The following is a 26,243-nucleotide window of genomic DNA, read 5'->3' on the forward strand; positions in this document are numbered from 1 at the left end:
CTTGTTCCTGTTGTACCTCCGCCATTATAACCCGAATACACATCTGAAAAAAAAAAAAAAAACAAAAATTAACACGTCTTATTAATTTATAAATTTTCTACATATATTTATTATTTTAATGTAATCTCGCTAAATTTTTTTATTTAATGTCCGATTTATTTTTCACGACGCTATAACGCACAACTACAAATGACTATATGTATAATACACTAATTACATTCTTATATACGAACAATATCGAATAATAGTAACAACAAAAACCGTAACACTATAAGTTTCTTACTTTATAAAAATGAACAGTAATTTAAGTGTTCGAACAGCATGATAATTTGAGTCAATTATTTTATATTTTGAGTGGATATATAAAGGAAGCGTATATAACACAATACTAACAGATATTCGAAAGTTCATTCTAGAAATTAGTGAACTATAAACAGCTATACGAATTAATGAACAAAATTTATATACTTTTCTTGAGAAATAATCACTTAATCTTAATTGCTCAAACAATCAAAATATAAAATGAAAAATACCATGTGGTATTCGAATATTTAGCTCTTTGCGATTAATGTTTAGGATAGATAATCCTGATAAAATGTTATGATCACAATAGGATAGGATACTCCTGACAAAGCACTTTTACTTTTGTTTAGAAAGTAAACTCTATACACAGTTTATCTTATTACATTACACTTGTAGGAGTAATATTTCCCAAAAAATAACTGATTAAACATGTACACTATCTATTGTTGCAAGCAAAAAAGTCCAACCAAAGCGTATCTATGACAAAGAATATTATAAATGCAAAAAGTTAATGTTACTAATTGCATTGTCCTTTATATACTTCAAATATAATTTATACTCTTAAACAGATAACTGCATTGTTCTTACACGCTTTAAATATAATAATGTATATTTAATTTGTTGTATATATGAAATTATTTAACTTTAAACAATATATTTAATATATCGATTCGGTATTATAATTGTTTACCATTATACAATCTATATATGCCACTCGCAACAAACATCGTTCACAAATCACTTAACATTTAAACAGTTTAAAATTCAATCACAAAATCGACGGAACAAGACGTCTTTCCTTTTCGCCAACTTCTAACAAACTGAGAAAATTTCAAAATGGTTTTACCACGTTGTATGAATTACTCATTCTACCTGACTACACAGGTATATTTTCCTTTGACCGTATCTTCATAATCGCAACCCTAAAGTAATTTTCCTTTTGTGGAAACCATAATAAACTCCAACTTTCAACTATTTTATGTTCAAGGGTATACCATTAATAATATAATACAATTGCCAAGGATTTACAAACCAAATGTTTCCGAAATCTTTCGTTTAACTGAATGATATTTTAGTAAGATTCAGTATCTGCTTAACTTTGTGAAATTTTTAATTTATCGTTTATGAAATTTTGTAAACTTGTATGAAAAATTACAAAGACTGATTTTCGATCTCATCTAAACTCTAATATGTATTTTTGTAAATTATATATAATTGCTTATACTTTAAATAAATTTCAATGTAATAATATATATTCAATTTGTTATATATAATAAATTATTTAACTTTACAAAATATATTTGATATATCGATACGGTATTATAATTGCTTACCATTATATAGTCTGTATATGCCACTCGCAACAAACATCGTTCACAAATTATTTAACATTTAAAAAGTTTAAAATTCAATCACAAAACCGACGAATAAGACGTCTTGCTTTTTCGCTAGCTTCTAACAAACTGACAAAATTTCAAAATACCCTCACACTACGTTATGTTTGAATTACTTATATTCTACCTGACTGTACAGGTATATTCCTTGACCTTTATAATCGCAACCCTAAAGTATTTTTCCCTTTTATAGAAATCAAATCATAATAAAGCAACTTTCAACTATTTTATGGTCAAGGGTATGCTATTAACAATACAATACATTTCCTAAGGTTTAAAAATCAAATGTTTCTGAACTTTCTCTTTGAACTTAATAATACTTTAATAACGTCCAATCTCTGCTTAGTTTTATTAACTTTTTCATTTATCGCTTATTAAATTCTGTGAACTTCTATGAAAAATTCCAAAAATTGAATTTTAATGTCATATCATTTAAACTTTAATATGTATTTTTGTTAATTTTATATTATTGTCTTGTTTTTTTACATGCTTTAGGTATAATAATGTATATTTAATGTTGTATATACGAAATTATTTAACTTTAAAAAATATATTTAAAATATTGATTAAGTATTATAATAGTTTACCTTTATATAGTCTGTATATGCCACCCGCAATAAACATCGTTCACAAAATATTTAATATTTCAGCAACTTAAAATTCAATCACAAAATCGACAGATTTCGACGTCTTGTTTTTCCGCTAATTTCTAATCGACTAACAAAATTTCAAACGTTATGTTCGAATTACTCATTCTACTACCTGATTGTACAAATATATTCTTTGACGATAACTTTATAATCGTAGTCTTAAAATATTTTTCTTTATCATAAAAATCAAACCATAATACATCAACTGTCGACCTTTTTGTGTTCAAAAATATATTATTAATAATATAATATATTTATTATTATTTAAAAATCAAATGTTTCCTAAATTTTCTCGTTTAATTTATTGGTATTTTAATAACAATCATTCTCGGTTTGATTTTGTTAAATTTTTAATTTATCGTTTATCAAATTTTGTGAACTTTTATGAAACATTCCAAAAACTGAATTCAAGCTCATTATCTAAACTTTAATATGTATTATATATTTTAGTAAATTATATATAATTGCGTGGCCTTACATGTTTTAAGTATAGTAATATATATTTAATTTGTTGTATATAATAAATTATTTAACTTTACAAAATATATTTAATATATCGATTAGGTATTATAATAGTTTACCATTATATAATCTGTATATGCCGTTCGCAACAAACATCGTTCACAAATCACTTAACATTTAAACAGTTTAAAATTTAATCACAAAACCGACGGAATAAGACGTCTTGCCTTTTCGCTAGTTTCTAACAAACTGACAAAATTTCAAAATGGTCTTACCATGTTGTATGAATTACTCATTCTACCTGACTACACAGATATATTTTCCTTTGACCGTATCTTTATAATCGCAAGCCTAAAGTATTTTTCCTTTTATGGAAACCATAATAAATCAACTTTCGACTATTTTATGTCCAAGGGTATACCATTAATAATATAATACAATTGCCAAGGATTTACAAACCAAATGTTTCCGAAATCTTTCATTTAACTGAATGATATTTTAGTAAGATTCAGTATCTGCTTAATTTTGTTAAATTTTTAATCTATCGTTTATGAAATTTTGTAATTTCTATGAAAAATTATAAATATCGAATTTCAATGTCATACTTGAACTTTAATATATATTTTTTTGTGGGTTACACACACACACACCTCTTTCTAAGACTTATTTTCTTATATAGACGTACCTATTTGGGGTAGAGGCTGAGGTTGTTGCGTAGGTTGTTGAAGAGTACCTTGTGGTACCATTGTAGCTCCTTGGGCACCACCCAGTGCTCCTCCAACATGTTGAGCCCCACCACTAACAGCAGTTGCACTTGACCTATTTAAACTTAATGGTGCAGTGGGCGATGTATAAAAAACTGGAATAAGGGTTAGATAGATCATTATCGATATCTTTAAATTTACACTAGTGATAATGTTACGTAATACTTACAGCCAGGTTGAGGCGTTGGGCCAGGCTGGTATGGATAAATATTTTGTGTTAAAAGGGCATGCGGTTGATATGGGGGATAAAAGGATTGATTTTGAGCTTGATGTCGTTGAGGTGCACTGGAAAACTGTAACAATACGTTAAACAATTATTAAACTTTTACTTACTCATTATAAATCCGATATAAATTCTTTAAACGATCATAGATAAGACAAAATGTAATTCAAGTTACTTTCTTACTCAAAAAATAATAATGTAAAAATATAAATAGTGGTTAATATTTACTTGAATAAGCTGATTATTCATATGATATACAGATTGTTGATGGGGTCCAGTTGGAATTCCAGCAACATGACTAGGGACAAATACTGTCCCCGGTTGACCTGTCAAGCCAGTTGTATACATGACAGGTGGTTGCCCGCCACCTCCACCTACCCCTGGCATGCCTACCACTTGATTACCACTACCCCCTTGTCCACCTCTATGATTTAGATTTCTTGGCTGCTGAGGCCTCGGAGCAGCTGGATAATAACTCTAAAAATCATGTTCGATTCGTCAATAATTGTGATGCAAAACATTTATCGATGTTTGATAGATATATTGATGTTTAATATAAATTATACATGTGCTTGTAGATGTGGTTGTTTTCCCATTTCCTGAGGCGAGGGAGTATGAACTGGAGGTGTCGTTGTTGGTGCCGGACCTTGAGTCTGCTGAGTTTGTACACCGGGTGCTTGTGCTTGTGGAGGAGCTTGCCCACCAGCTGGACCTCCTGGTGGTATACCTGCTGTAGATTGTCCTATCGTTGGTATGCCGCCAAGTGGTGGAGGTCCTCTACCCCCGGGTACACCTACACTCCCCCCTCCCCCGCCCACCTGCCCCCCTGGCTGGGCGCCGTAGTTCTGAGTTGGAACATGAAATTCAGATCCTAAAACAAAACAAATATATATCTTTTATAAAAATAGTTTCATTTACCAAGAATTGATAAGAATCGTGTCACGAAGAGCGATATATTCTTCCATATGGAATTTTTATTTCACTATTACTTTCATTACCGTTAATAATTCAAACTTGCATTAGAAAACTTCAACCATACTTTGACATTTCATGAATTGACATGTACGAAAGGATGTTAATTAAAAAAATAATGTCATTCTCAACCTGTACAAATCACGCTTCTAATATCAATCCAATAAAAAATATCATATTGATGCACAGCGTTTCACAAAGATTGCAAGAAAGCATTGTAGGAAAATCCTCTAATACGTCGTGTCTAATCATCCAAGCTCATCTAATTTTTTCTTCGCGTCACGAATGATAATACGATGGTGATAGAAGGCGACCGTATGGTAAGTAAAGAATAGAACAACACGATATGAAGAAGTTTCGAATTAATGGTGGAGAAAAGAAGAAAAAAGAAAACCGAGGGGAAAAATAAATAAATAAAAAAAAAAAAAAGAACAGCAGAAAAGAAAACACTATAAAAAGTTCAAAACGTAATTCGCCACGAAAGACCATCGATCTCAGAAATTGCGTGCGCATGAACGAGCTATCATCATTCTGCGATGACGATGTAAAACGAATTTTTACGATGAACGAGCTCTCGCCATATTCCGTGCATACGCAACAACTAGACCTGCTAGACACTACACACCGCGATACTTGATTGTATACTGCGCAACATGGCTTCAAGGTTGTAAGCCACGAAGTGGTTTCACGTTTGACGATTAAACTCTATGCTTGAAGAAAAGAAAGGACGGAAGAAACTAAGTATTGTAAAACGTTTGAAAAACGTGTTGACTTTAGGCGCGTGACAAAAGTCACGTCAAAGATTTTCCACGTTTACGTAAAATATGGTAATGTTACTTTTCTGTCGACAATTCGTTCATAATAATAACAACAATAATAATAATAACAATAATAATAACAACAACAACAATAATAATAATAATAATGATAAAAATAAAAATAAAAAATACCATTAACTTCCCACCTTCATTCTTTCTCGCAGGCGCACTGTCGCTAATATCCGATTACGTGGACGAAGCAGAAATTCTTACTAATTTCAACGTCTGTATTCTATTCTATCTACGAGAGAGGAATACGCGTAAAATGTTTCATGGCATATTTTTTCATCGAATGAATATATATACGATGTATGTGTATGTGTGAAACAAAAATCAAAGAGAGAAAAAAAAACTACAATGACTATGTATCTCTCACTTCTCGAGACACCTGTCGCTGAAGTAATAAAACTAGAGTTACTTGTGAAAGCGATTACGCTAGGTACATTCCTGGATACGTCGACGTCAACGTCATCGTCATCGTCGTGTTTTCCTAGACTTAATTCGTCATTGTTCACGAGGGTACCGTACGTTATGTTGCGTCAATCATGTCAATAGCAAAAGAAGAAAAGACAGACAAATGGAATAATAAACGGAAAGAAAAATGTGATTGCGAAAAAAAATTACGATCAGACATTTTTTCGTGAGACATCTTCGGATAATAAGATAAGAAAAAACTGGCACACAAGTTTTTGTCCAAAGTTAATTTGCTCGAAAGCGATACGTAGGCTTGTGAAGAAAATTGAAAAAAAATAAAATAAAATAAAACAAAAAGTAAAAAAAAAAAAAAGAATGAAAAATAAAAAATAAAAGATAAGAGAAAATAAGAAAAGAAAAAAATTTGATAAGATTTCACGCAGACATGGAATAGAAACGATAGGAAGATTAACAGACGTTTTTGATAACTTGTCTCTCTCTCTTTTTCTTATTTTCTCACCGTCTATGCTCCTCTTCGAAGCGTTTCGCCCCTTTTTCTTTCTTTCTTTTTTTTTTTTTCTTTTTGATTATATCACTGAAACAACGTGGCAGATAACTTTCACAAATCGTCCTTTTTAAGAGCGCACGCTTACACGAGACGATGGTGTGGCACGTACGCGAGGGAAGGAACAACCAGACAGGCCTCGGCGACGGCCATCTTTCTTTAGACATGTGGGCAGGAACCGGAGCAGTGCTGCTATCTGTAGTTCCATGAATGCATCGATTGCCCGCGAAAGGGGGGCGAGGCCGCAAAAGACTTCGCTGAGAGAACACCAGGAGCGTAACGATCCAAAACCATTCTCCTATTTTTTCACCGCCAAAAATACCAAAAACAAACTCTTTTTCTCTTACGACCTAACCTCAAAAATAAAAAAAAAACACACACACACAAAAAAGAAAAACTCTATGATATTGACATTACCGAATGAAAAAAGAACTATTTGAATTTAAGCAGAACATCGATTGTTACAGTATACAAACAAAAAATATGAAGCAAATAGAAGAAATAAAAAATATCTTCGAACGATTCTCATGTAAGAAAGAAAAGGAAAAAAAAATTGATAACCTTTAAAAGATTAACGAAGAAAAGTGATATCCTCTTATTAAAAATTGTTAAAGTTCTTTGACCGATACTAATACACCGAGTGAATATACTCTTATGTGACTTCGCACTTTTTGAAGAATCACTTTCTCTCCCCACCCATTCTTATCCCTTCCTTCATTTTATTATCGGTTATTTATAGACAATCGCAAGATAAATAAAATATTCTTACGCGAAAGGAAAAACACATAATTTATTTTAACCGAAGGTAAACGTTATGCTAATTTCGAAAAGTCACGTGGTTTGTAGACGTCCACGTGATATCGATCGTAAAACCGTATAAATGCAACTCTTTAGTCATCTAATTGGATATCGTTGGTTAAATTAATCTTCAACATTGTTGTCATTCTTGTTTGCTTCTTCTATCGTCTTATATTTAGACGTTTGATAAACGGAGAAAATATCTAACGCGATTATTTATATAATTGGACAAAACTTGTAAAAATAATGTTGTCCTCTATTCGATACTTCATGTAGAATCTTACAACGCGTTTAATTCTATATTATATATATATATAAATAAACAAAATAAAAATTAAATTATTACAAAACGGATATTCATTTTATCCTTGGAATCCATTTAAAGTTAGACAACTCGGTCGACTCGTTTTATCTTGCTCGAGATCTCTCTAGGAAGAGAAGTTTGTGATGCTTCGAAAGTATGTCAAATGTTTGACCGGAAGACAAGGACAGTGTACTCTTCTCTCTTGCTGACCGTACACTTTAAGCGAGCAATTTCAAGCTCTTTAAAATATAATCCATATGATTACATATCTCTATATACGATTTAATAATGAGATGTCTTCGAATTATGAGAATCGAGTCGAAAGATAAGTATAACGTTAATAAATATTTTTGCGAAGGATGTACTCTATATAATGGACGACGTAGAAGCAAAATCAAACGCGAGTTATTTTTTTCTACAAGTTAAATTTGCACGGAATTAATCCTCTTGTGTTAGGTCTCTTATCGTACGATTTACCGAGACAAGTATTCGAGAATGAACAATGAACGACGAAAGGGGGTTGGCCGTTGTTCCGACGAGACGTATCATGCAAAAGGGAAAGGATTGAATGCACCTTCACGATGGCACAAGGCGAAAAGCATTTTATCGATTGACCTATATTTCGAATTGTTTCAAGCTCCGCACGAGGGCGCTTAAAACCTCTGACTTATATACGGAACTTCTCCGATGTATCGATATTAAAATGAACTTTCCTAAGTCCTTAAAAAGGAAGGGAAAGGAAAGAAAAGAAAAAGTATTTTTCGAGAGAGAGAGAGAGATAAATAGATAAAATCTCATTGTAGATCAAGCTAGAGGCATAATGTTAAATACGAAGGCCGTTCACTTTCGAGGCGATTGCAACTCTGTAAAATTCATATTTTCCATTTCCATTAATATATTCATCTACACAGATGAATACAGTGATCTGAAGAAGTGAAAGTGATGATCCATGGTTCGTGGATAGAAAATCAAGTTATTAAGAATCTAATTTAACAATGCGACTAAACATTAGTGTCAAATTTATACCGACATCTTGAATTATTATTGTATAAATGAGCAAATGGAAATGTTTCGTCTGAAATGATACTTCTTTTTTTTCTATCATAAGGTAGCAATTTGATTCGAGTAAATGATTAAAATTGAAAGGATCTATGGCGACTGACTTCTCTACGTAGAAAACGTCATGATCTCTTATTGAAATTACTCGACACTTTGAAGACACATACAAACGCACACCTCTTTATCTGGACTCATTGAATGGACAAATCATTCTTGCACGACCTGAGCCCATCAGTGTGCCTGCAAATAGAGGCAAGCTGTTCGACTCCTGAACAGATAGGTCACCGGGTCAGATTAACTACCCCTCCGCATACCCGAAAATAACTCGGACTTGTTATACATTCGTACTGTATCAGTAGACAAATCAAATATCTGTGACTCGCATTACAACATAATGAGACATTTCGATAAATATAAATTCCCTAAAACCCATACGCGAACGTAAAATTCAACGAGAGAAATCATAAAAAGCGAGAAAGAAAGAATGTATGAAAAATAAGATGGAAAACCAAGAAGGTGCTTCCATTGGTCAACAAACAACATGTCCATGATGGAGCATTTAAGAAAAGTCTAGGTCAACCAACGTAATAGATCATGCATATTTATCATTAGACAAAAAAACCAAAGATAAGAGACTATGACGAAGAGAATGTATGTAATTTGAATCAAGACATGTTACGAAATAACAAGAGAATAAATTCATGCGAATGTCATCCAAAAATAAAATAGAATTTCCGGCTATTCCCATTTCCAACGATGCTGACAGCTGTATTCATTTCTAGTTTCTAAATTTGAATTCAATAATAAATCGTAAGAAATTGATAATAATCATCCAACGATATACAATCAAATTCAAAATTGCATTGTCAAATGTATCATTGATAGTATCCAATGATGTATTTATTAGCAAGATGCATACAGAGAGATGAAAATCGTCTAATCGCGTGGTCTTCTTCCCACACTTCTCGATGATGTCTGCTTGCGCTTGCTCTCACACCACGAACGAGGATATGTATCTTTACCCCTACCATGCTATTCTCTCGTGGTACTTCTACTGTCACGTATCCCCACCAATACACCTTCCTATGGTTGGTTCTCACTGCCGAACGTCAAGGAGAGAACATTCCTTAGGTGGGGGAAGTTACGCCAAGCTAGCACACGGGTAAGTAGGTGGGGTGTACGGAACACTACGTCTGGATTGGGCCTGGCTTAGGCAACGGTCGCAGATTTATCGATCGTTTAACTATAAAGTCATAGTCTCTCTCTCTCTCTCTCTCTCCCTCCCTCCCTCTCTCTCTCCCCTCTCTCTTTCACCCTATCTCCCTATATATATATTATTTGTATTAATTTAAATAAAATTAGAATAGATGGATAAAAGACAATAGATTATATCGAGTTTTGAATCAAGAGATCACAATGGACTAATCGCTAATAAAATCGAGAAACTATTCAACGTTAATAAATACGTCGATAAAATCCACCATATTTAAAGGCAAAGATTTCTCAACGTAATCGACGGTGAAACCTAATTATTACCGTTGTAACCATGGCCCGTTCTTTATTCCGTTAGGTCGTCTGTCATTCGTGAAGATGATCAAATACCTGCTTCGTCTTGTCGCTCGTTGAACTAGTTTGGTTTCTTGGTAGAAAAGGCAAAAATTGTTCACGGTACTATGGCGTATTTATTGTGTTTTGAAAAACGACTTTTATATATATATATATATATACCAAATCAGGATCGTTTATTAAAAAGTGGAGTTAGAACTCGGTGTCCTACTTTCGGGAGAAGCGAAGTTAGTTCACCGTAGTTACTACTCTCTGCCTTCATGAGATTTGATGATACGAAGAGGATGTGTGTATATATAACATATATATGGCGGGAGGAAGAGGCAAAAAAGCTTCATCGATGCGACGCATTCGTTATTGTCTATAACTCGTGATAAGTTCTCAAGCATATTTGCGGAAAAATATGTCGAAGGAATGTAAAAAGGAAACACAAGTTAGTGACCCAAAGGAGCAGCACATTTTTCGTCATACGTTTGCAGTTTGACACAGTCGAGATCAATGCACGATCAACTACTAATTCTATCTATCTATCTATCTATCTATCTATCTATCTATCTACCTATCTATCTATAATATGTATATCTACATGTGTCTTCACTTTGAAGGATTTCCTCCCTCCTCGATACTTACTAGTGTTAGCTGTAACAACACGATACTGTGGTGGGGCTTGTTGATGTTGAGCGAGTTGATGTCCGAGATGGTTGATGTTGACGGTCAATTGATGATGGCTCAGCTGGTGATTCAAATGAGGACTTGGCGATGGTGGTGGCGGATGAGCGGCATGATGCACGTGGTGATTATGACCCGGTTGAGGATTTTGTGGATGAGGAGCCGATAAATGATGATGATGATGCGGCCCTCCTATTAAACAATGCATAGGTCCTACTCCCACGGCGACGTCCACTGCGCCCTCCTTCGAGACGCCATATCTCGAAACCATTCTTTATTCCTATCGTTGATCCTTTCGTCGTCGTTGTTGTTCTAGCTTTGCCGCCGCCGCCGTGTAGTTGGTCCTGTCCGGCCTCAACGACGTTCCTTGTCCAAGATCGTTGGTTAAAGACCGATAAATCCTCGCGCGCTCGTGTGATTTTGTTTGTTTGTTTGCTTTTTTTTTATATATATAAATACTTTCGTCTAAAGTTTCTCGACGATTTTAACGAACGTCGAATCGAATTGGGAGAAAAATTGATAAAACAGAGAGAAAAGTGTACAGGAGTGAGCGAAAGGTATATTATTGAAAGAGGAAGCGTGACAAAACGCCGGGGTTCATCTTTTCCAAAGATCGAGGATAATATCTTTTTGTGAAAATTCTTTTTTTTTTTTTTTTTGTTCTTTTTACTAAAGAAGACAGAGCGTGCGTGTAGGCTCGTATTAGGACGATCTTCGGGTAAAAAAGATTATATCGATATTTAACCAACACTACCTTCGTTATTCACGGGCGTTTCAATCGGCGATGGAGCACCATGACGTCATCGTTTTCTGTTATCGACGACAACGAACGATACGATCGCCGATCGTCCGTCGTGTAGAGTTATATTATTCTCTTCGAAAGTTCGTCATCGAAACCACGAAATCCTTCTTTCCGTGGTTGCTTCTACTCCTCCTTATCGTATCTTTCCTTGTTCTAATCTCGATGAAGATGTACGGATTAACGTGTGGATGATAACGCGCCTCGTTTCTGCCACCAAAAGAACACATGAATATCGCTGCTGCTGCTGCTACTAGCGATACGACGTTGCTTGCTGTCGTCGCCGCTGCTGCTGTGGCTGCCGGCGGCGCTGCCGTTGCAAGCAAGCGTTCACTCGAAATAATATCGCGTTTTTATCGACGGAAGAACGATGTACGCGTTCGCGGTCTCACTGTGAACATCGTACGACGCGCGTACTTCGATTTACGATTAGAGATTTATCGCCAATTCTCGTTTATAATACTCGCGTTTCTATTCAGGTCGGTCGAGACCAAACGACCGACCGACCGACTCTGACGACGACGACGACGACGACGACGACGACGACGACGATGACGACAACGTCGAGTCGACGAACAAACGAAGATCGACGACGTTTCGCGAGACTCGTCGAGAAGAATCAATGGCCGCCACCGTGTGTACTACTACTACTACTACTGTCGTATCGCCGCAGCAGTCGGTACGAGAGTACTCCTCTATTGTTAAGAAAAGAAACTTAGGACGACGAACGAGAAAGACGGACTTGTCCTTCGACGAGCTTCAAGACGACGCTACTCGTAGACATATAAGTAGTACTCTCCTCGTTGTTACTCGACGATTTTTCACCGTGCAGCACACCACGTTGCGTGCTTTCCTTAAGGTAGTAGTAGATCGAACGCACGTGACGATACGAAAGCTGCATTTTCAGTCGCGTCGATGAACGCGAACGATATTATATTATTATTACTATTAATACTATCAAGTGTTATTTATATATGTATATGTTTATACTATATCGTGCGTCTATGATAAACCGATCAAAGGATAAAATTCAAATTATTCGAATTATTTTCTAGTTTCGTGTATTGTCACGCTTTTCGCCGTTGCTCGTGTCGAGAGGGATGAACGTCGCGTGTCATTTTATTCCTTTCTTCTTTCTCGTACTTTTCTTTCTCTCTTTCTCTTTCAGACGCAATGGAAATCCGTCGCGCGCGCGTCCGTCAAAAACTTGTCGGTAACGAAGATGATAAACGAAGAGACGGAAGGGTACGATGTAAACGGGCTATCGGCGCTCGTCCGTGCCAAAATCGATATTTAAGTCACGACATCGGCTACTCCCTCTTCACGGCGCCGACTCCTCTCCTCTCACTCGCTCACTCCCTCTCTTCCGGTTCTATACGAGGAGGAAGAGGAGAAGTAAGGATAGAGGGGATAGATTACGCATTTATCACGAGTATCGAAAGAGTTCCTCTCTCTCTTTCTCTCTCTCCTTCTCTCTCCCTCTATCTCTCTTTCTCTAACGTACGGTGTTTAATTTCCTACGGGATTTCCGTTTTTGGTTCTTCTCTTTCTCTCTTTTTGTCTGTATCTCACTCAACACAATCGGTGATTGACTCTTCCTATTCTCTCTTTCTATCCTGCACCGAGCTGTATTTCCTCTCTCTCTCCACCGTGTGGCGCTGCTCGGAAGCTTTCGGTCGCGTGCCGAAATTTGCCGAGTGACAAAAGAGACTAAAGCCGACCGAATTCACCTTTCGCGAGAAGAGCGCTACCCTTTTTCCTTTATTCTTCTTTTGTTTCTATCCGTTTATTTTCTTTTCTTTTTCTATCATGTGTATTATCGCGCGAAGACGACGACGACGATAACTTCGTACACGTAAATCGGTGGCGTACACTTTCCCGATCGCAGCACGAGAGAAACGCGAGAAACACTTGGCGGGCGGCATACACGACGGCACCGCGCAGTGGCGCTCACAGCGCCAACAACCGAGACCTCTCTTTCTATCTCTCTCTCTCTCTCTCTCTCTCTCTCTCTTTCTTTCTCTATCTCTATCTTCTTCAAACGAAGGCGTTATGAGCGCGATCGCTTTTATTACCAATGGAACGACAACAACAACGACAACGACAACGACGACGACGACGACGACGACGACGACGACGACGACGACGACAAGAAACGGCACATATCTCTTAAACGCTATGTAAAATAAAATAAACGAACGATGAACAGCTTCGTGCCACCCTTCGTATGGATACGTACGTTTATACGTGTGTATGTATGTGTTCGCGCGCGCGCGCGCGCACTTGCAAACTGACTCTAAAACGGATCTCACTGCACCACTAGAGCACCATCAAGGTACCAAAGAGATTCACGTTACGTGGCCTCGACACACAAGGCCACGCGACGCACGCGAGACGTCACGCGCGTCGCTTCCTTTCTTTTTTTATACTTTTTGGGATATACGTTGCTATCCCCGATGGATGGCCACGCCACGTACCGCGTATTTCTTCTTCTTCTTCTTCTTCTTCTTGTCTATTACGTAAAGATCGACAAAGTATAAGGTAAGGGGAAAGAGGGAAGACCACTGAACTGCACAATTATACCAATGCGGTGCGCACCCTTCGATGAGGGACGCGTAAGACTGATGCGAACCAGTCCTCGCACGACCTACCAACCAACCACGAATCGTGGCCCTCTAGCGGTTCATGCTGTAACTAAAGAAAGTCAGGGCCGCCTATGGGAAAATATATATCCCCATACCTTTCAAAGGGTTCTTATTTCTTATATTATTTTAGAAACGTGTGATCGTATGCGATCACGATTTCGTCAAAGTTAACGATATGAATATATTTTGGAAATGTAAAGAAACGTCTCTTCGGGTAATTATTCGCGAGTTATCGATATAATACATGCCAATCGTATTATCGATTATCGTATTATCGAGTATTTTCGATCAATCCGTGAAATATATGCCTATTTACTTTAGATCGGATCGGTCATAAAGCGCTCGTGTTATTCGACTCGTATTCAAAACTGTTTGTAAATAATTCTTCGTTATTAATATTTATCGTCAATCATTTTCCACGTATGAAATAAGCATAAAAAATTAGACCAAAATTTGTTTCATTTCGAGTGTTATCTCTCGTGTATCACAATATCGATATATTGGATTATCTTTAATCGATATTCGAAAGGAATGCAGATATTTTTATCGAAACGATAATAAAGATAGAAATTTGAATTTTGTTAAATGCATAACGATCGATACGTCCCTGAGAAATAGTCAAACCTCGAAGCAGCGAAAGAAATGCAGAAAGAGCCGACGAACGTACACGATCGCGTGCGCAGGCCAATGGGCAAGAGTGCAGGACACTGCTGCGCATGCGCAGATAGACGGCGAATACCCTTCGGCCCGCGTGAATGCAGCGGGCACAGCCCTGTTACGGTGCATTTGAGGGTAATGTGGTAGCAGGCAGCAGCTTTGTGCGTGCGTGCGCACGTATAACCCGTTTTAAATAACTCAACCACCAGATGTGTCACACCTACTAAGTTCTACGAAAGAGTTGCATGTGAATATTGAAATTATTTATGAATCGAATTTCTATCTCGTATAATTCTTTTTAACATTTTTTACTTCGAATATAACCAACCCCTCTCTTGACCCTCGCCCAACGCATATTTATTCCATTGTAGATGTCGAATTTCATTCTCTCGATAAAACGATTTAAATCGGAAAATAATTTAAAAATAAAATATCTTTTCCTCGCAACGTTATCTTCTAAATATTCGAAGCGCAATTTTTAACCAAGTTGCAATTTCGTCAGTCAAAATCTTTAGTTATAACCTGCAACTGTTATGGCCGTTAATAACTGACCTTGGGTATAACGGATTGAAATTTATCGTGAATTGTCCGACTTTCTCTCAAGATTAAGTTAAGAAGAAAAGCTTATCATTCTGAGAACTAATCAAATTATCTCTGAATATATCTATACTTCCACAAGACAACCTATATAAAATATTTTCTTATTAATAATATTAACGAATATATATATACATACACACACACGCATATATATTATATAACAATCTATTTGTGCTAATAATTCCTTATTATCTAAACGATGATGAAGCAATGTACTTCTGATATAATTGAATGGCTAATGACACTTGATCGTTCAAATGTGCTCGTACAATAAACAGGAATATAAACACAACATTCCAAGAAGATAACTAAGCGAGTCATAGGAAAGGTTAAACGTGTGTGTTATTGAAGGACTATAGAAATTATATTCGAAAATATAAACATTCTTCTGAATGATTTCATGAAAAATGTTTATAATTATTTTCGTTTTGATTCGTATATCTATCTTATATATTTCGAGTAATCGAGTCATGACGAAAAAATTTCTTATCCGTTTAGTTGGCGTCATGTCGTGAAAAAATAATGTCTCCTTTGTCTCGAGAACATCCATCAATTTTCGTGATATCTAAACAATAACGAAGATATCTAAACAATAACGATTCAATAACATTTCTCTTAATGTACAAAATATGTTTTAAAAGGAAAGGATGAAAGTTCGATCATAAAAAGCAGTAATATGTGTGTGCGAAGAAGATTTAAAATATAGAAATCTAGGGACTCTAATGATCAAGGGAAAACGAATCGGTAAACCGGGCGTTGTCTCTTTAGCACATTCATACTAATCAAGAGATAAAAATCAACCGTAACGGTACATAGTTTAAAGAAATTTTTCTTCTTATAATAAATTTTACAAGCACCGATATATCTTCGTCCGAAAAATCCGAAAGGGAACGGATCACCTATTCGTATTTCAGCATGAGAATGAAGCCTTTAGTAAAAACGGGAGGAAGTGAAGAAAGTAATAACGTAATAGAAAGAAAAGAATTTTTTTTCAAATGGAGAAAAAAAATGGCGGTGAAGAAGGTAGAGAAGGGAACAAAAGAGGAGACCTGGTGACCAGCGTCAGAATATCTGTCTCCCTTCGTAAAACAATAAATCTCATAGTTCGAGTTTTCTCGTCATTGTTAATACATGTCTATGCGATAAAAAGTTAGACGAACGTAAAATTGAAATTTAAACTGGGACGGTAGTAAAAATCCTTTCGAATACGCGAAAAAAGCACAAGTAAAGGAGAATGTCGCTAATCCAGGATGAAGTGGACGAAGAGAGGAAGAGATGTGAGGAAGGAGGTGCGAGAAGAAAGCTGTAAGCCACTTCGAGGAAGAGAGATGATCGGCGTGTGTAGATTCGTTCGGTAGGTAACCCAGTTTTGACGACGATGCACCAACCAAGTCGGGTCGCAGCGACGCCGTGGGTCGATCGATACCTACACGCACTCGCCGCTCTGCTTACAGCCTAGATTCGCTTGCCTAGGATAGGTGCATGAAGGGAGACGTGTGACCTACATAGCTTGGAGAATGGCGAAAAGGCGAGAGGAAATACATCGAGAGAGAGAGAGAGAGAGAGAGAGAGAGAGAGAGAGAGAGAGAGAGAGAGAGAGAGTGTTAATTCTCGTGAGCATCGATATCTTCAACATATCCATGATGAACGGACATACTGTGAGCGAACGTGAAAGGATCTGCACTTCCGTATGAATCATCTATTTAGTCGTCAATCTAAGATTTTCTATATGCTAAGTAAAAATTCTATCTTTGTAAATAAGTTGTATTAAATAATCATGAATGAAGAGTAATAAAATGGAATGATTTAGACTAATAGGAAAAACTGTTTGAAGAGATAAACATATTTGACTAACACTGAACTATGCGTCTTAGTTTCTTGCTGCTTGAGGTTCATGTCGACGCTTAGTCCAGTAACTATGCGCGCGCATGCGTCGCGTATGTGTGTGTGTGTGTGTGTAGGTGTAGGCGGACTAAAAGAAGAAGAAGATAGTACGAAAAAGGTAAGGGGAAAGAAGGACGAGAAAAGATAAAGAGAACCGTCTGTCTAGTCGTGTTCGAAGAAGGAAAGCTGAAGATTTCGGAAATGGTAGGAGAAGTACGACGATCCTGTCTGCGCGGCTGCCGTGAGAAGAGCCAGACTGACAAGAGGGGGGGTTCAAGAGGAAGAGGGAAGGATAATGTAAAGAGAGAAGGAAGAAGAGAAGGGGCGGTGGTTGGTCGTTCCAACCCTCCTATATTGTTGTCGTCTCTCTCGGTTGGACCGTTTCGATCGTACGAGACATGCGGCTAAGTTCAAAGTCCTTCGGCACATGGCAAAATCGTGCTGCTGCTCTTCTGAGTCATTGTCGATGTAGACCTGAGAGTAAAGAATCATCCTCTTTCTCTCTCTTTCTTTTTCTCTTTGTATCAAATTTATTCCAAGAAGACGGATCAAGTTTTATCTAATTATGACGATATTTTTCTTAACTAAGCAGATAGATAAAACAAAGAAAAGTTTATATATATATATATATATGTATACATCTTCTATAGCGAACGCATATCGCTACTAATATTTCTTCCGCAAAGAATGTCTTGTTCGATCGAGAAAGAAGCTAAGAAGTAAAGTCGGTTAACAAAGATAAATCTCTCTGTATATGTATAATGTGTGCGTGTGTGTATTGTCTTTCCTCGCTATTCTATCCATTGACTATTGTTTCTTTATGAGATGACGTTAGTAGGATTTTAACAAGAGCTTCGAATTTTATATGGTAGACTTTTGTATAGCTTCTCGTATAGTTTTTGTTCTCTTCGACAAAAGATTCTAATCGGTCGAACTTCTTATCGAACTAAACGTGATTCTGTTCGTACAAACGGTACTCCTTAATCACATACAGTACGATAAGGAAAGAATAATAATGTATTGAAGAGAAAGAAAGAGAAACAAAAAGAAAAAGAAAGAGAGAGAGAATGAGATTGATTCTCAAGTTGTTTTTAGGAATACATTCGATCTCGAGTTTTGCTAAGTTTATCGTAGCATCAGCGTGAAAAAGAGAAAGAGAGAGAGAGAGAGAGAGAAAAAAGAAGTAGGAGGAGGGAGAGGGAGACGAACCATACAAGTCGCTTTCCAGGGGTCTTTGAGCCCTCAAGCCGTTGACCTTGGAAAGGTAGCATGGAAACCTCGTGGTGTCGAGCAGTAGTACTCTCTACGTGGGCGTTTAGTAGGAGGTTACCGGACTGAGGGGAGAGAGGTGGGGGTGGGATAGAGAGAAACGAAGAGGGGTAAGAGTAGGAGATTCAACGCAGCAGACACGACGAACGGCGAAAGAAAGAAAGAAAGAAAGAAAGAAAGAACGACGAGCAAGCGAACGAGCAAGCGAGCGAACGAACGAACGAACGAGCGAACGAACGAGTGAACGAACGAACGAACGAACGAACGAACGAACGAACGTCTGGACGAAGAAGGAGAGTCTGTACGAAGGGAGGGTCGATATATCCCGGCTTTCTCCCTCGTCCGGGCAACGACCTGCCACCCTTGCCAACAGCCTTTATGCTCGGCACTATGCGTTATTGCGTGCTAACCCTGAAACCATCTGAAATTGGGCACCGACGGACGCCTAACCACCGTCGCCGACACCGTGGTCAAGAGCCTTAACCCAACCGGGAGAGGAGGGAATGAGAGAGGGAGAGGAAACGAATATAGAGAAAGAGAGAGAGAGAGAGAGAGAGAGAGAGAGAGAGAGAGAGAGAGAGAGAGAGATAGCGTGCCTTTAGCATGACACGCGCGAGAATGCAATGGCGACTCTCTCTCTCTCTCTCTCTCTCTCTCTTTCTCTGTCTGTCTCTCTCAACCACTTTGTTTTTCTATTCACTTTGATCTTACTTAGTCGGTAATTTTATTCTCTCGAAAAAAGAGATGGATTTAAACGAAAACTTCTTTACCGACGGATAAGCAAATAGCTAGAAAACTCGAACGTAAAATTCGCTTTTTATTCGAATCATAGATACGTGACAAATGTAAGTATAACAGGACAACGCGATCGGAAGAAGGTGTCGTATGGTTTCTCTTCGCGCCATACGATAGCAAAATACGGTATTGTTTTATATCGTGTAAATCGAGTCGTCGACTAAAACGGTAATCATGAGAAATGTCACGTAGCACAGTAAGGCCGTATACACGGCTCTCTGATTGGTCGTTCCAAGTGCTTTTATAAATGAAGAATTTATATATCGTAGAGTACGCCTTACCGTTATATTGCCTGTTGCATAGTGCAAGAGAAACTGTTTGATTATGTCATCGATAGTTGAAAGTGTTCTCCGCCCGCCACAGCTGCGTTATATATTTTTCTTTTTCTTTTCCCTTTTTTTTTCAACTTTCAACCGATAATCTATATGCCATAAGATATAGGGAAATGCAAACCCTATTTTGCTTTCCTTTCTTTCTTTTTTTTTTTACACTTTTATCGATCGAATGCTTGCTTGTAAAGATCGTAAAGATAATACATTGATCAATTTTATTGTTATAGAAATCGCCGTAAAATAATACACGAAATGATATTACTAAAAGATAAAATTTTCGTTGGAAATATTAAGAGCAATGGCGGACGTTCGTAACACTGATCCGTAGCGAAGTAAGTACGCGGAGAACCGGTAGAAAATACGCATTCCTGACAAGGCCGCTCGCTCAAGAAAGAGGCCGCCGAACATCCGGAGAGAGAAGCTTAATAGTATTTCATTCTCTTTTTACACGCTTGTTTTAATTCTTTTACATTTCATGCTGCCAACTCTACTTCCAATATATAATCTTTAAATAGTCTTGTTGTCACACACACACACACACACACACACACACACACACACACACACACACACACACTGAACAATAAATATTTATCTCATGCATATGTATATATTTATATTTGTTACGCACAGACACACACACACGCACACACGTGCGTGCGTGATAAATATTTATTGCTCAAAGCATATGAGAGATTTTTATTATATATATATATATACACGTATGTATGTATAAATAAAAAATAACGTATATTAAAAAATATAATACAAATAATAAAATATAGAATAAAATAAACTAAAATGTTATATATATATATGCTTCGAGGAATAAATACTTATAAATAGTGATAACAATTGTGTGTGTGTGTGTGTGTATATATATATATATATGTATATATATATATATATAATTTCATTTCTCCAAACGTTCTCTTCTTTAATATAATACCATAATTTTGCAAGAATTATGACAAACCAGACTATGTTTCTCTTTCTACCTAGTCACCTGAATAATGATCCGGATTTTATCGAACTTCCAGTTTGTTACCTGAGCCGACTTTCACCTGAAAATCGCGATTGAGCATTGCGTACGTTTCTCTAGTCCTGCAACACGATTATAAAGCATCCAAGATTTTACTTTGCATTATGATATTCATTCATTTTAATCGGTCCATCAATTTCATCATCTAAATTTAACCAAAAATTCAAAAGAATAAATGTCCTATAACAATCAATATATCGAATAATCAAATAACAAGAACTTTCCTTCGAATTCTGTTAATGTTATCTTTCATTTATTCTTATCATTCAAGATACTAAAAACTTGACATTTCTAAGAAATTCTAATGACATTATAAACCCTACAATAAAATTAATTTTTTTCTTATATCTCAGCGAATGTACGGAATGAAAGTATAGGATTAATTAAAACCTAACGTGCCATCTTGCGGTACCCTTTCGAAACACGAAGCAAGAAAGCAATTTATCGCCATAATGTTCGGTATCGTGCAGTCTCTGCTTTTCTTATGGCGTTTCAAATTGTTCCGTGCGAATCATGATAGATTTTGTGAAAGCAAAAACAAATTGTTATATCTCGTATTCACATGGAAAAAAATTGTATGAAGAAAAAGAGAGAATGAGTAATATTGCAGACGGAAATATTATTCTATGTAAAATGAAAGAGTTACATGTCCTTTCCCCTGTCTGTCTGTCTGCCCCTTTTGTATGATCCATTCGACGAACATCCGGCATCTTACGATGGTATGTACGAACAATGTAAAAAACATTCGACCGCTGTTGGTGTTATGCGCGCGACGAACTTACCTACAACTGTCGACATTTCCGTCGTACGGTGCTGTTGTGGGGACGTATGTCCAGTCTGAGTAGGCCGTCTTTAAGTCAATGATGACACATGTCCTTGACGGTTAAGCGCATGTTAACGGCGTGGTTATGTGTACGCGCGGTGATCGCGTGCACTCCGTTACGATATATATATAATGTGTGTGTATATATATATATATGTACATACAACATATACATACACATATATATGTGTGTATGTATGTAAAAAATAATGTTAACTAATCGTGAACATTCACGTCACGAAGAAGAAAAAAAATAATTTCTATTCCGTTAGGAATCCAAATCGATTTACTAATAGTAATCACATGCGACGAATCGTTTGAACCTTGATTATTGTTCAGAAATAAAAAGTATTATATAATCTTCTTGGCGGTACTTTGAACTTGCTTCCTTGCAATAATCGTAACGAACTAAACTTGATAACATGCTTTCACGAATCCTATTACAATATCGTCACTTATCTCAAAATTCTAGAACATTATCTATTGGGATTGATATCTGTCTGTACATGATTGTTTGTGTGTTCGTGCTTGTGCACATGTATATATGCGATATATAGCCGAGTAAATATCACGACTGTTGATTTTGGCTACGTCAAAGGAAAGAATCAAATAATTGTATTTTCTATCGTTTTTCCTACCTTCTCTCTGAACTTTCTGTTTTCTTCAAATTATGATTTTTAGTTCTTTTTCTCTCTCTCTCTCTCTCTTTTTAATGATTACAATTCTTTATTTAAAAAACGCGACACACGAGGTAGACCGGGAAAAACGCGTAGGATAAGCGAGTTTCGCCACGCACCCAACACGAGGATTCTTAACCATATGCTCGTCGTTGCTAAAACAGTATATGCCTTCGTTGCTATAGTAGAATGTCTCTAATCACGCTTTTTACTAAACGAGATAACGCCCCGTCCCGCGCGTGATACAAACGAAAGGATTTCAAGAAACTAGTAAGATTCTAAAAACGTTCTTTGAGAACGAAGTTTATAACTATCGTTTTAGTACTTTGAACCGCCGGAACAACGACGGACACGAGAGACACAGTCTTGAGAATAACGTCTTACCAACCAAACAACGATATAACTACCACGATTGTAAAAAAGGTGTGCTCCTCTATGGGCTCGTTTTCGTTCAGTTCGCGCATTACCATGCTTGACGTCATGATGCTAACCTAACTGACAGTACGCTTTGCGATTTATTATAATCTCTTTTACGTGATATTAACAATTAGTGTAATGGATTCGTTTATGATTTAGGTACCATATATGTGTTATTAATTTATATTAATAAATGAATAGTTGCGTGCAAAATCAAATTTTCTATCGATCGACTTTTCGTATAAAACATATGCTTTAAAATTACTTGTGTATTAAACGGATTTGTTTTTCACTTCTCAGCATATTTTCTTATCTGCATTTATTTTCTTCTTAAAATCATATTTTATTTATATCATAGGTCACGATATATGTCAGATAAAAAGAAAAATATAATTTATATTTAGAAAATGTTATCAAATAGAAAATTCTAAACGATTCACATTTTGTATCTACCGCCCTTTCTGACGTAAGAATTCCGAGTCATCTGATTGGTCGAACTGGATATCTATATACAGCCACTCACAGAGGCCTTTCTTTTTATAACACAGCGTGATTACTACAAGGTCTTCGAAGTGCGCAACTTTAACATGCTAAGAACTTTATTATTTCCTACGATATCGAAGATATAGATAAAAAAAGGAAAGATTTCGCTGTATGAAAAATATGTAGTAAAGACAAAGACGAAAGAAAGCGAGATAAATTATATGAATTTCCAAGATATATAGCTAGAGATAAAACTGGTATATACATTCGGTTTACTAGATAATATCAACATAATTCAAAGTTCGGTTATCTTTGCAAGATAACAGCGAATTAAATTGTTTATTTTGCCCTAATCAATCTTCTTTTGTATGCTTTCGATTTTTGTATTATCCCCAATCCAACGGCTGTTACCGATATCTAATTTCTTTTCTAGTAAACGTATTTACCTTCGAAAAAGATAAAAAGAAATTCTTGAGAAAAGATAAATATATTTGTTCCCTATTATTTATGTTCTTTGCTAATAATTTATATGCACACACATATATATATATGTACACAAAGTGGAATATAAATTTATCTTTGTATCGTGCACGTATTAGATCTGAATATTTTTATCTATATATCACAAGTAATATCGCAGTAATAATTTACTTTAAATCTTGTTAGTTCTAAAATTGGTTCACTCATCATTATTTATTAGATTAGATAATAGTTTGATTAAGTACGTAGAAGGATAATGCCATCGGCAAAACTAATATTAACTATTATTTCATATACATTGAGAGTTATACATTTTTCTTGGTCATATCTTTAAAGAAATCATTTTATATATATTTGAATTACTGTTCTATTCGTAATAAGTCTTCGAACTTAAAAATTTTGTCGAATAAATATAAACGGTAATGTTCTCACTTTCTGTTACGAGCAAGAATATTATTACGAGAGGTTTATAAAATGCAACGTAAACAAAATTTAATAAATTTATGTAACGAAATGCTATTAGGACCATTAGAATTCTAATGAACTTATTTACAACTTGTAAATAGTTATTTCAGAAGATTCATAACCTCATAACTCATCATAAGAAATATTGGTAAGCGATGAATATAAATATACGGAATAAAATTGACATCGTGTTAGCAATTTTGGACCTACATCAAATCAATATATATATATATCATAACGATGAGTGTTTCTCTTTCGACGTTCTTGCTACTACGACGAGTAGGCACATGGCCCGCGTGACCATTCTAACCTCAAATCGTAACTGATATACGACATATATATACATCTCGTAGGAAGCATTCTTAAGTTAGGCGTATCTCAGGTTGAAAATATGCGATTAGAAATTGTTCAAATAATGAACTGTAAAAAATATAAAAATGAAGGAAATGAAAATGACTCACCGGCATTCGAAATGTAACGTGGTGTACTCGTGGCAACCACCGTACTGTATCCTTGGGACAAATGATGAACACCAGGATTATTAACGTTAACGTTGACTACAAGCGGATGTTGTTGATGTGGATTATGATGCTGCTGTTGATGATGATGATGATGATGGGCCAGGTGATGTTGTTGCTTCCCTTTCGTCGGCATGCTCATAAACGTCGCAAACCAACCTCTGAATTATCCACTACCGTCAAACCTTGCTGCCTTACGTAGCTCGCCTCGGTCCTCATAGGTACGTTATTTTCACACGCGTACGAAATGATCGTAATATTTTGTTGTCACTACTTTTCATCCAAATCAATTGCATCAAGGAGAAAATCTTTGGACACGTAGTAGCTACGGGTTACGAGGAGCGTTCGATTGACCGTGTGCAATGAACGCGACACGAGCGCACGAACGTAGGAACACAAGGAGGAGTTATACAAGCGGCACGTCGTTGCTAAACCCGCGAGTATCTATGTTTTCTAGATAATTGCAGTGCAAAGAAACAGGGCCTACGAAAAGCTTGATGTGGTGGTCGGTCAGTCAGCACACGCCTCTTCCGCCCACCACTCTTCCTTCCTCTGTTTTTCCTACGTAACACAGAGCTCTTTCCTTTTCCAAGATTCGCGCGCGTGGTCGCGTTAACTCAACTGCGCAGTCACTGGATCTTTTCTTTGTCGTTCTCTATTCCGTCCAAAAGGAAATATTCTACCCTCGATAACCACGTTTATGGCTTTCCACCTGCGTTAAATATTGCATACGCTCTCTCTTACTTGTTTTTCTCCCACAAAGAAAGAATGAGAAGGAGTAAGGGAAACGAACGGAGAGAGAAGGACCAATGAGGACAGCCAATCACGAAAAGAATACTAGATGACGCTCTTAGTCAAGCTTACTTCTATGGATGCTCGATGTAATTGTATCGATAAAAAGCTTTCGCTCGGCACGTACTCGCTTAAGACGAATATTTCTTATTTTATATCGTTAAATTAATTTAAGGACACGATCGTTCTATTGGAAACGATAATTTAGAAAATCACTTGGAGAATGTTAATAAGCATATATTCGATCTAACCAATCGTAACGCGTTTATATAATGAACGTAAAAAGATACGAGACTTGTAATTAGTTACTATTTGCTGTGCTAGACGACGACGACCAATCAAATTGACCGTAGAGATAATCTGATATTTAAGAAAACTTTTCATTGGTCCTACGAAATTGGTATAAACTATGTACTTTTGTGTTACTTGGAATGTGACGTAAAAGGAAAGAAACCAATCAAAACAGCGTATTCGTGTTTTTGTGAAGAGTGAAAAGTCTGACAATATATGTTTCTTTTAAAACAAATATTTTTCAAGATTCATACCGTATCTATTCAAATTAGCAACGAAGCAGATTCGTTAACAGGTCATTGTCCCAACTCAT

At 36.3% G+C, this 26,243-nt stretch overlaps 2 protein-coding genes and 1 long non-coding RNA gene across 4 annotated transcripts in view; 1 reads left to right on the top strand and 2 right to left on the bottom strand.

Moving 5' to 3' along the window:
• The window catches only part of LOC127072876 (eukaryotic translation initiation factor 4 gamma 3-like), a 40,395-nt gene extending 18,421 nt beyond the window's left edge, over positions 1 to 21,974 (bottom strand). Inside the window, exons 1-7 of one of the 2 annotated variants that reach the window (XM_051013696.1) lie at positions 11,716 to 13,961; positions 10,923 to 11,327; positions 4,363 to 4,667; positions 4,025 to 4,273; positions 3,743 to 3,866; positions 3,495 to 3,668; positions 1 to 43 (exon numbers count right to left, since the gene is read on the bottom strand). The exon at positions 1 to 43 is cut by the window's left edge and continues 154 nt beyond it. In XM_051013696.1, the coding sequence (XP_050869653.1) occupies positions 1 to 43; positions 3,495 to 3,668; positions 3,743 to 3,866; positions 4,025 to 4,273; positions 4,363 to 4,667; positions 10,923 to 11,232 (1,205 nt within the window). In that variant the 5' untranslated portion in view covers positions 11,233 to 11,327; positions 11,716 to 13,961. Of the gene's footprint in view, positions 44 to 3,494; positions 3,669 to 3,742; positions 3,867 to 4,024; positions 4,274 to 4,362; positions 4,668 to 10,922; positions 11,328 to 11,715; positions 13,962 to 21,766 lie in introns of those variants that run through there. The other variant, XM_051013697.1, reaches the window with a different exon arrangement.
• LOC127072899 (uncharacterized) lies at positions 5,003 to 6,395 on the top strand. Its single transcript, XR_007785605.1, has 2 exons — positions 5,003 to 5,595; positions 5,751 to 6,395. It is a non-coding gene; the product is annotated as an uncharacterized LOC127072899 (long non-coding RNA).
• On the bottom strand, positions 11,564 to 25,663 carry LOC127072898 (knob-associated histidine-rich protein-like). Its single transcript, XM_051013737.1, has 2 exons — positions 24,791 to 25,663; positions 11,564 to 11,970 (listed from the first exon to the last, which is right to left on the bottom strand). The coding sequence occupies exons 1-2, from the start codon at positions 24,987 to 24,989 to the stop codon at positions 11,897 to 11,899; spliced, it is 273 nt and encodes a 90-aa protein (XP_050869694.1). The 5' UTR covers positions 24,990 to 25,663; the 3' UTR covers positions 11,564 to 11,896.
• Between the last annotated feature and the right edge of the window lie 580 nt (positions 25,664 to 26,243).

The sequence above is a fragment of the Vespula vulgaris genome, chromosome 2 (assembly GCF_905475345.1).
Source record: "Vespula vulgaris chromosome 2, iyVesVulg1.1, whole genome shotgun sequence".
Taxonomy (NCBI): Eukaryota; Metazoa; Arthropoda; class Insecta; order Hymenoptera; family Vespidae; genus Vespula; species Vespula vulgaris.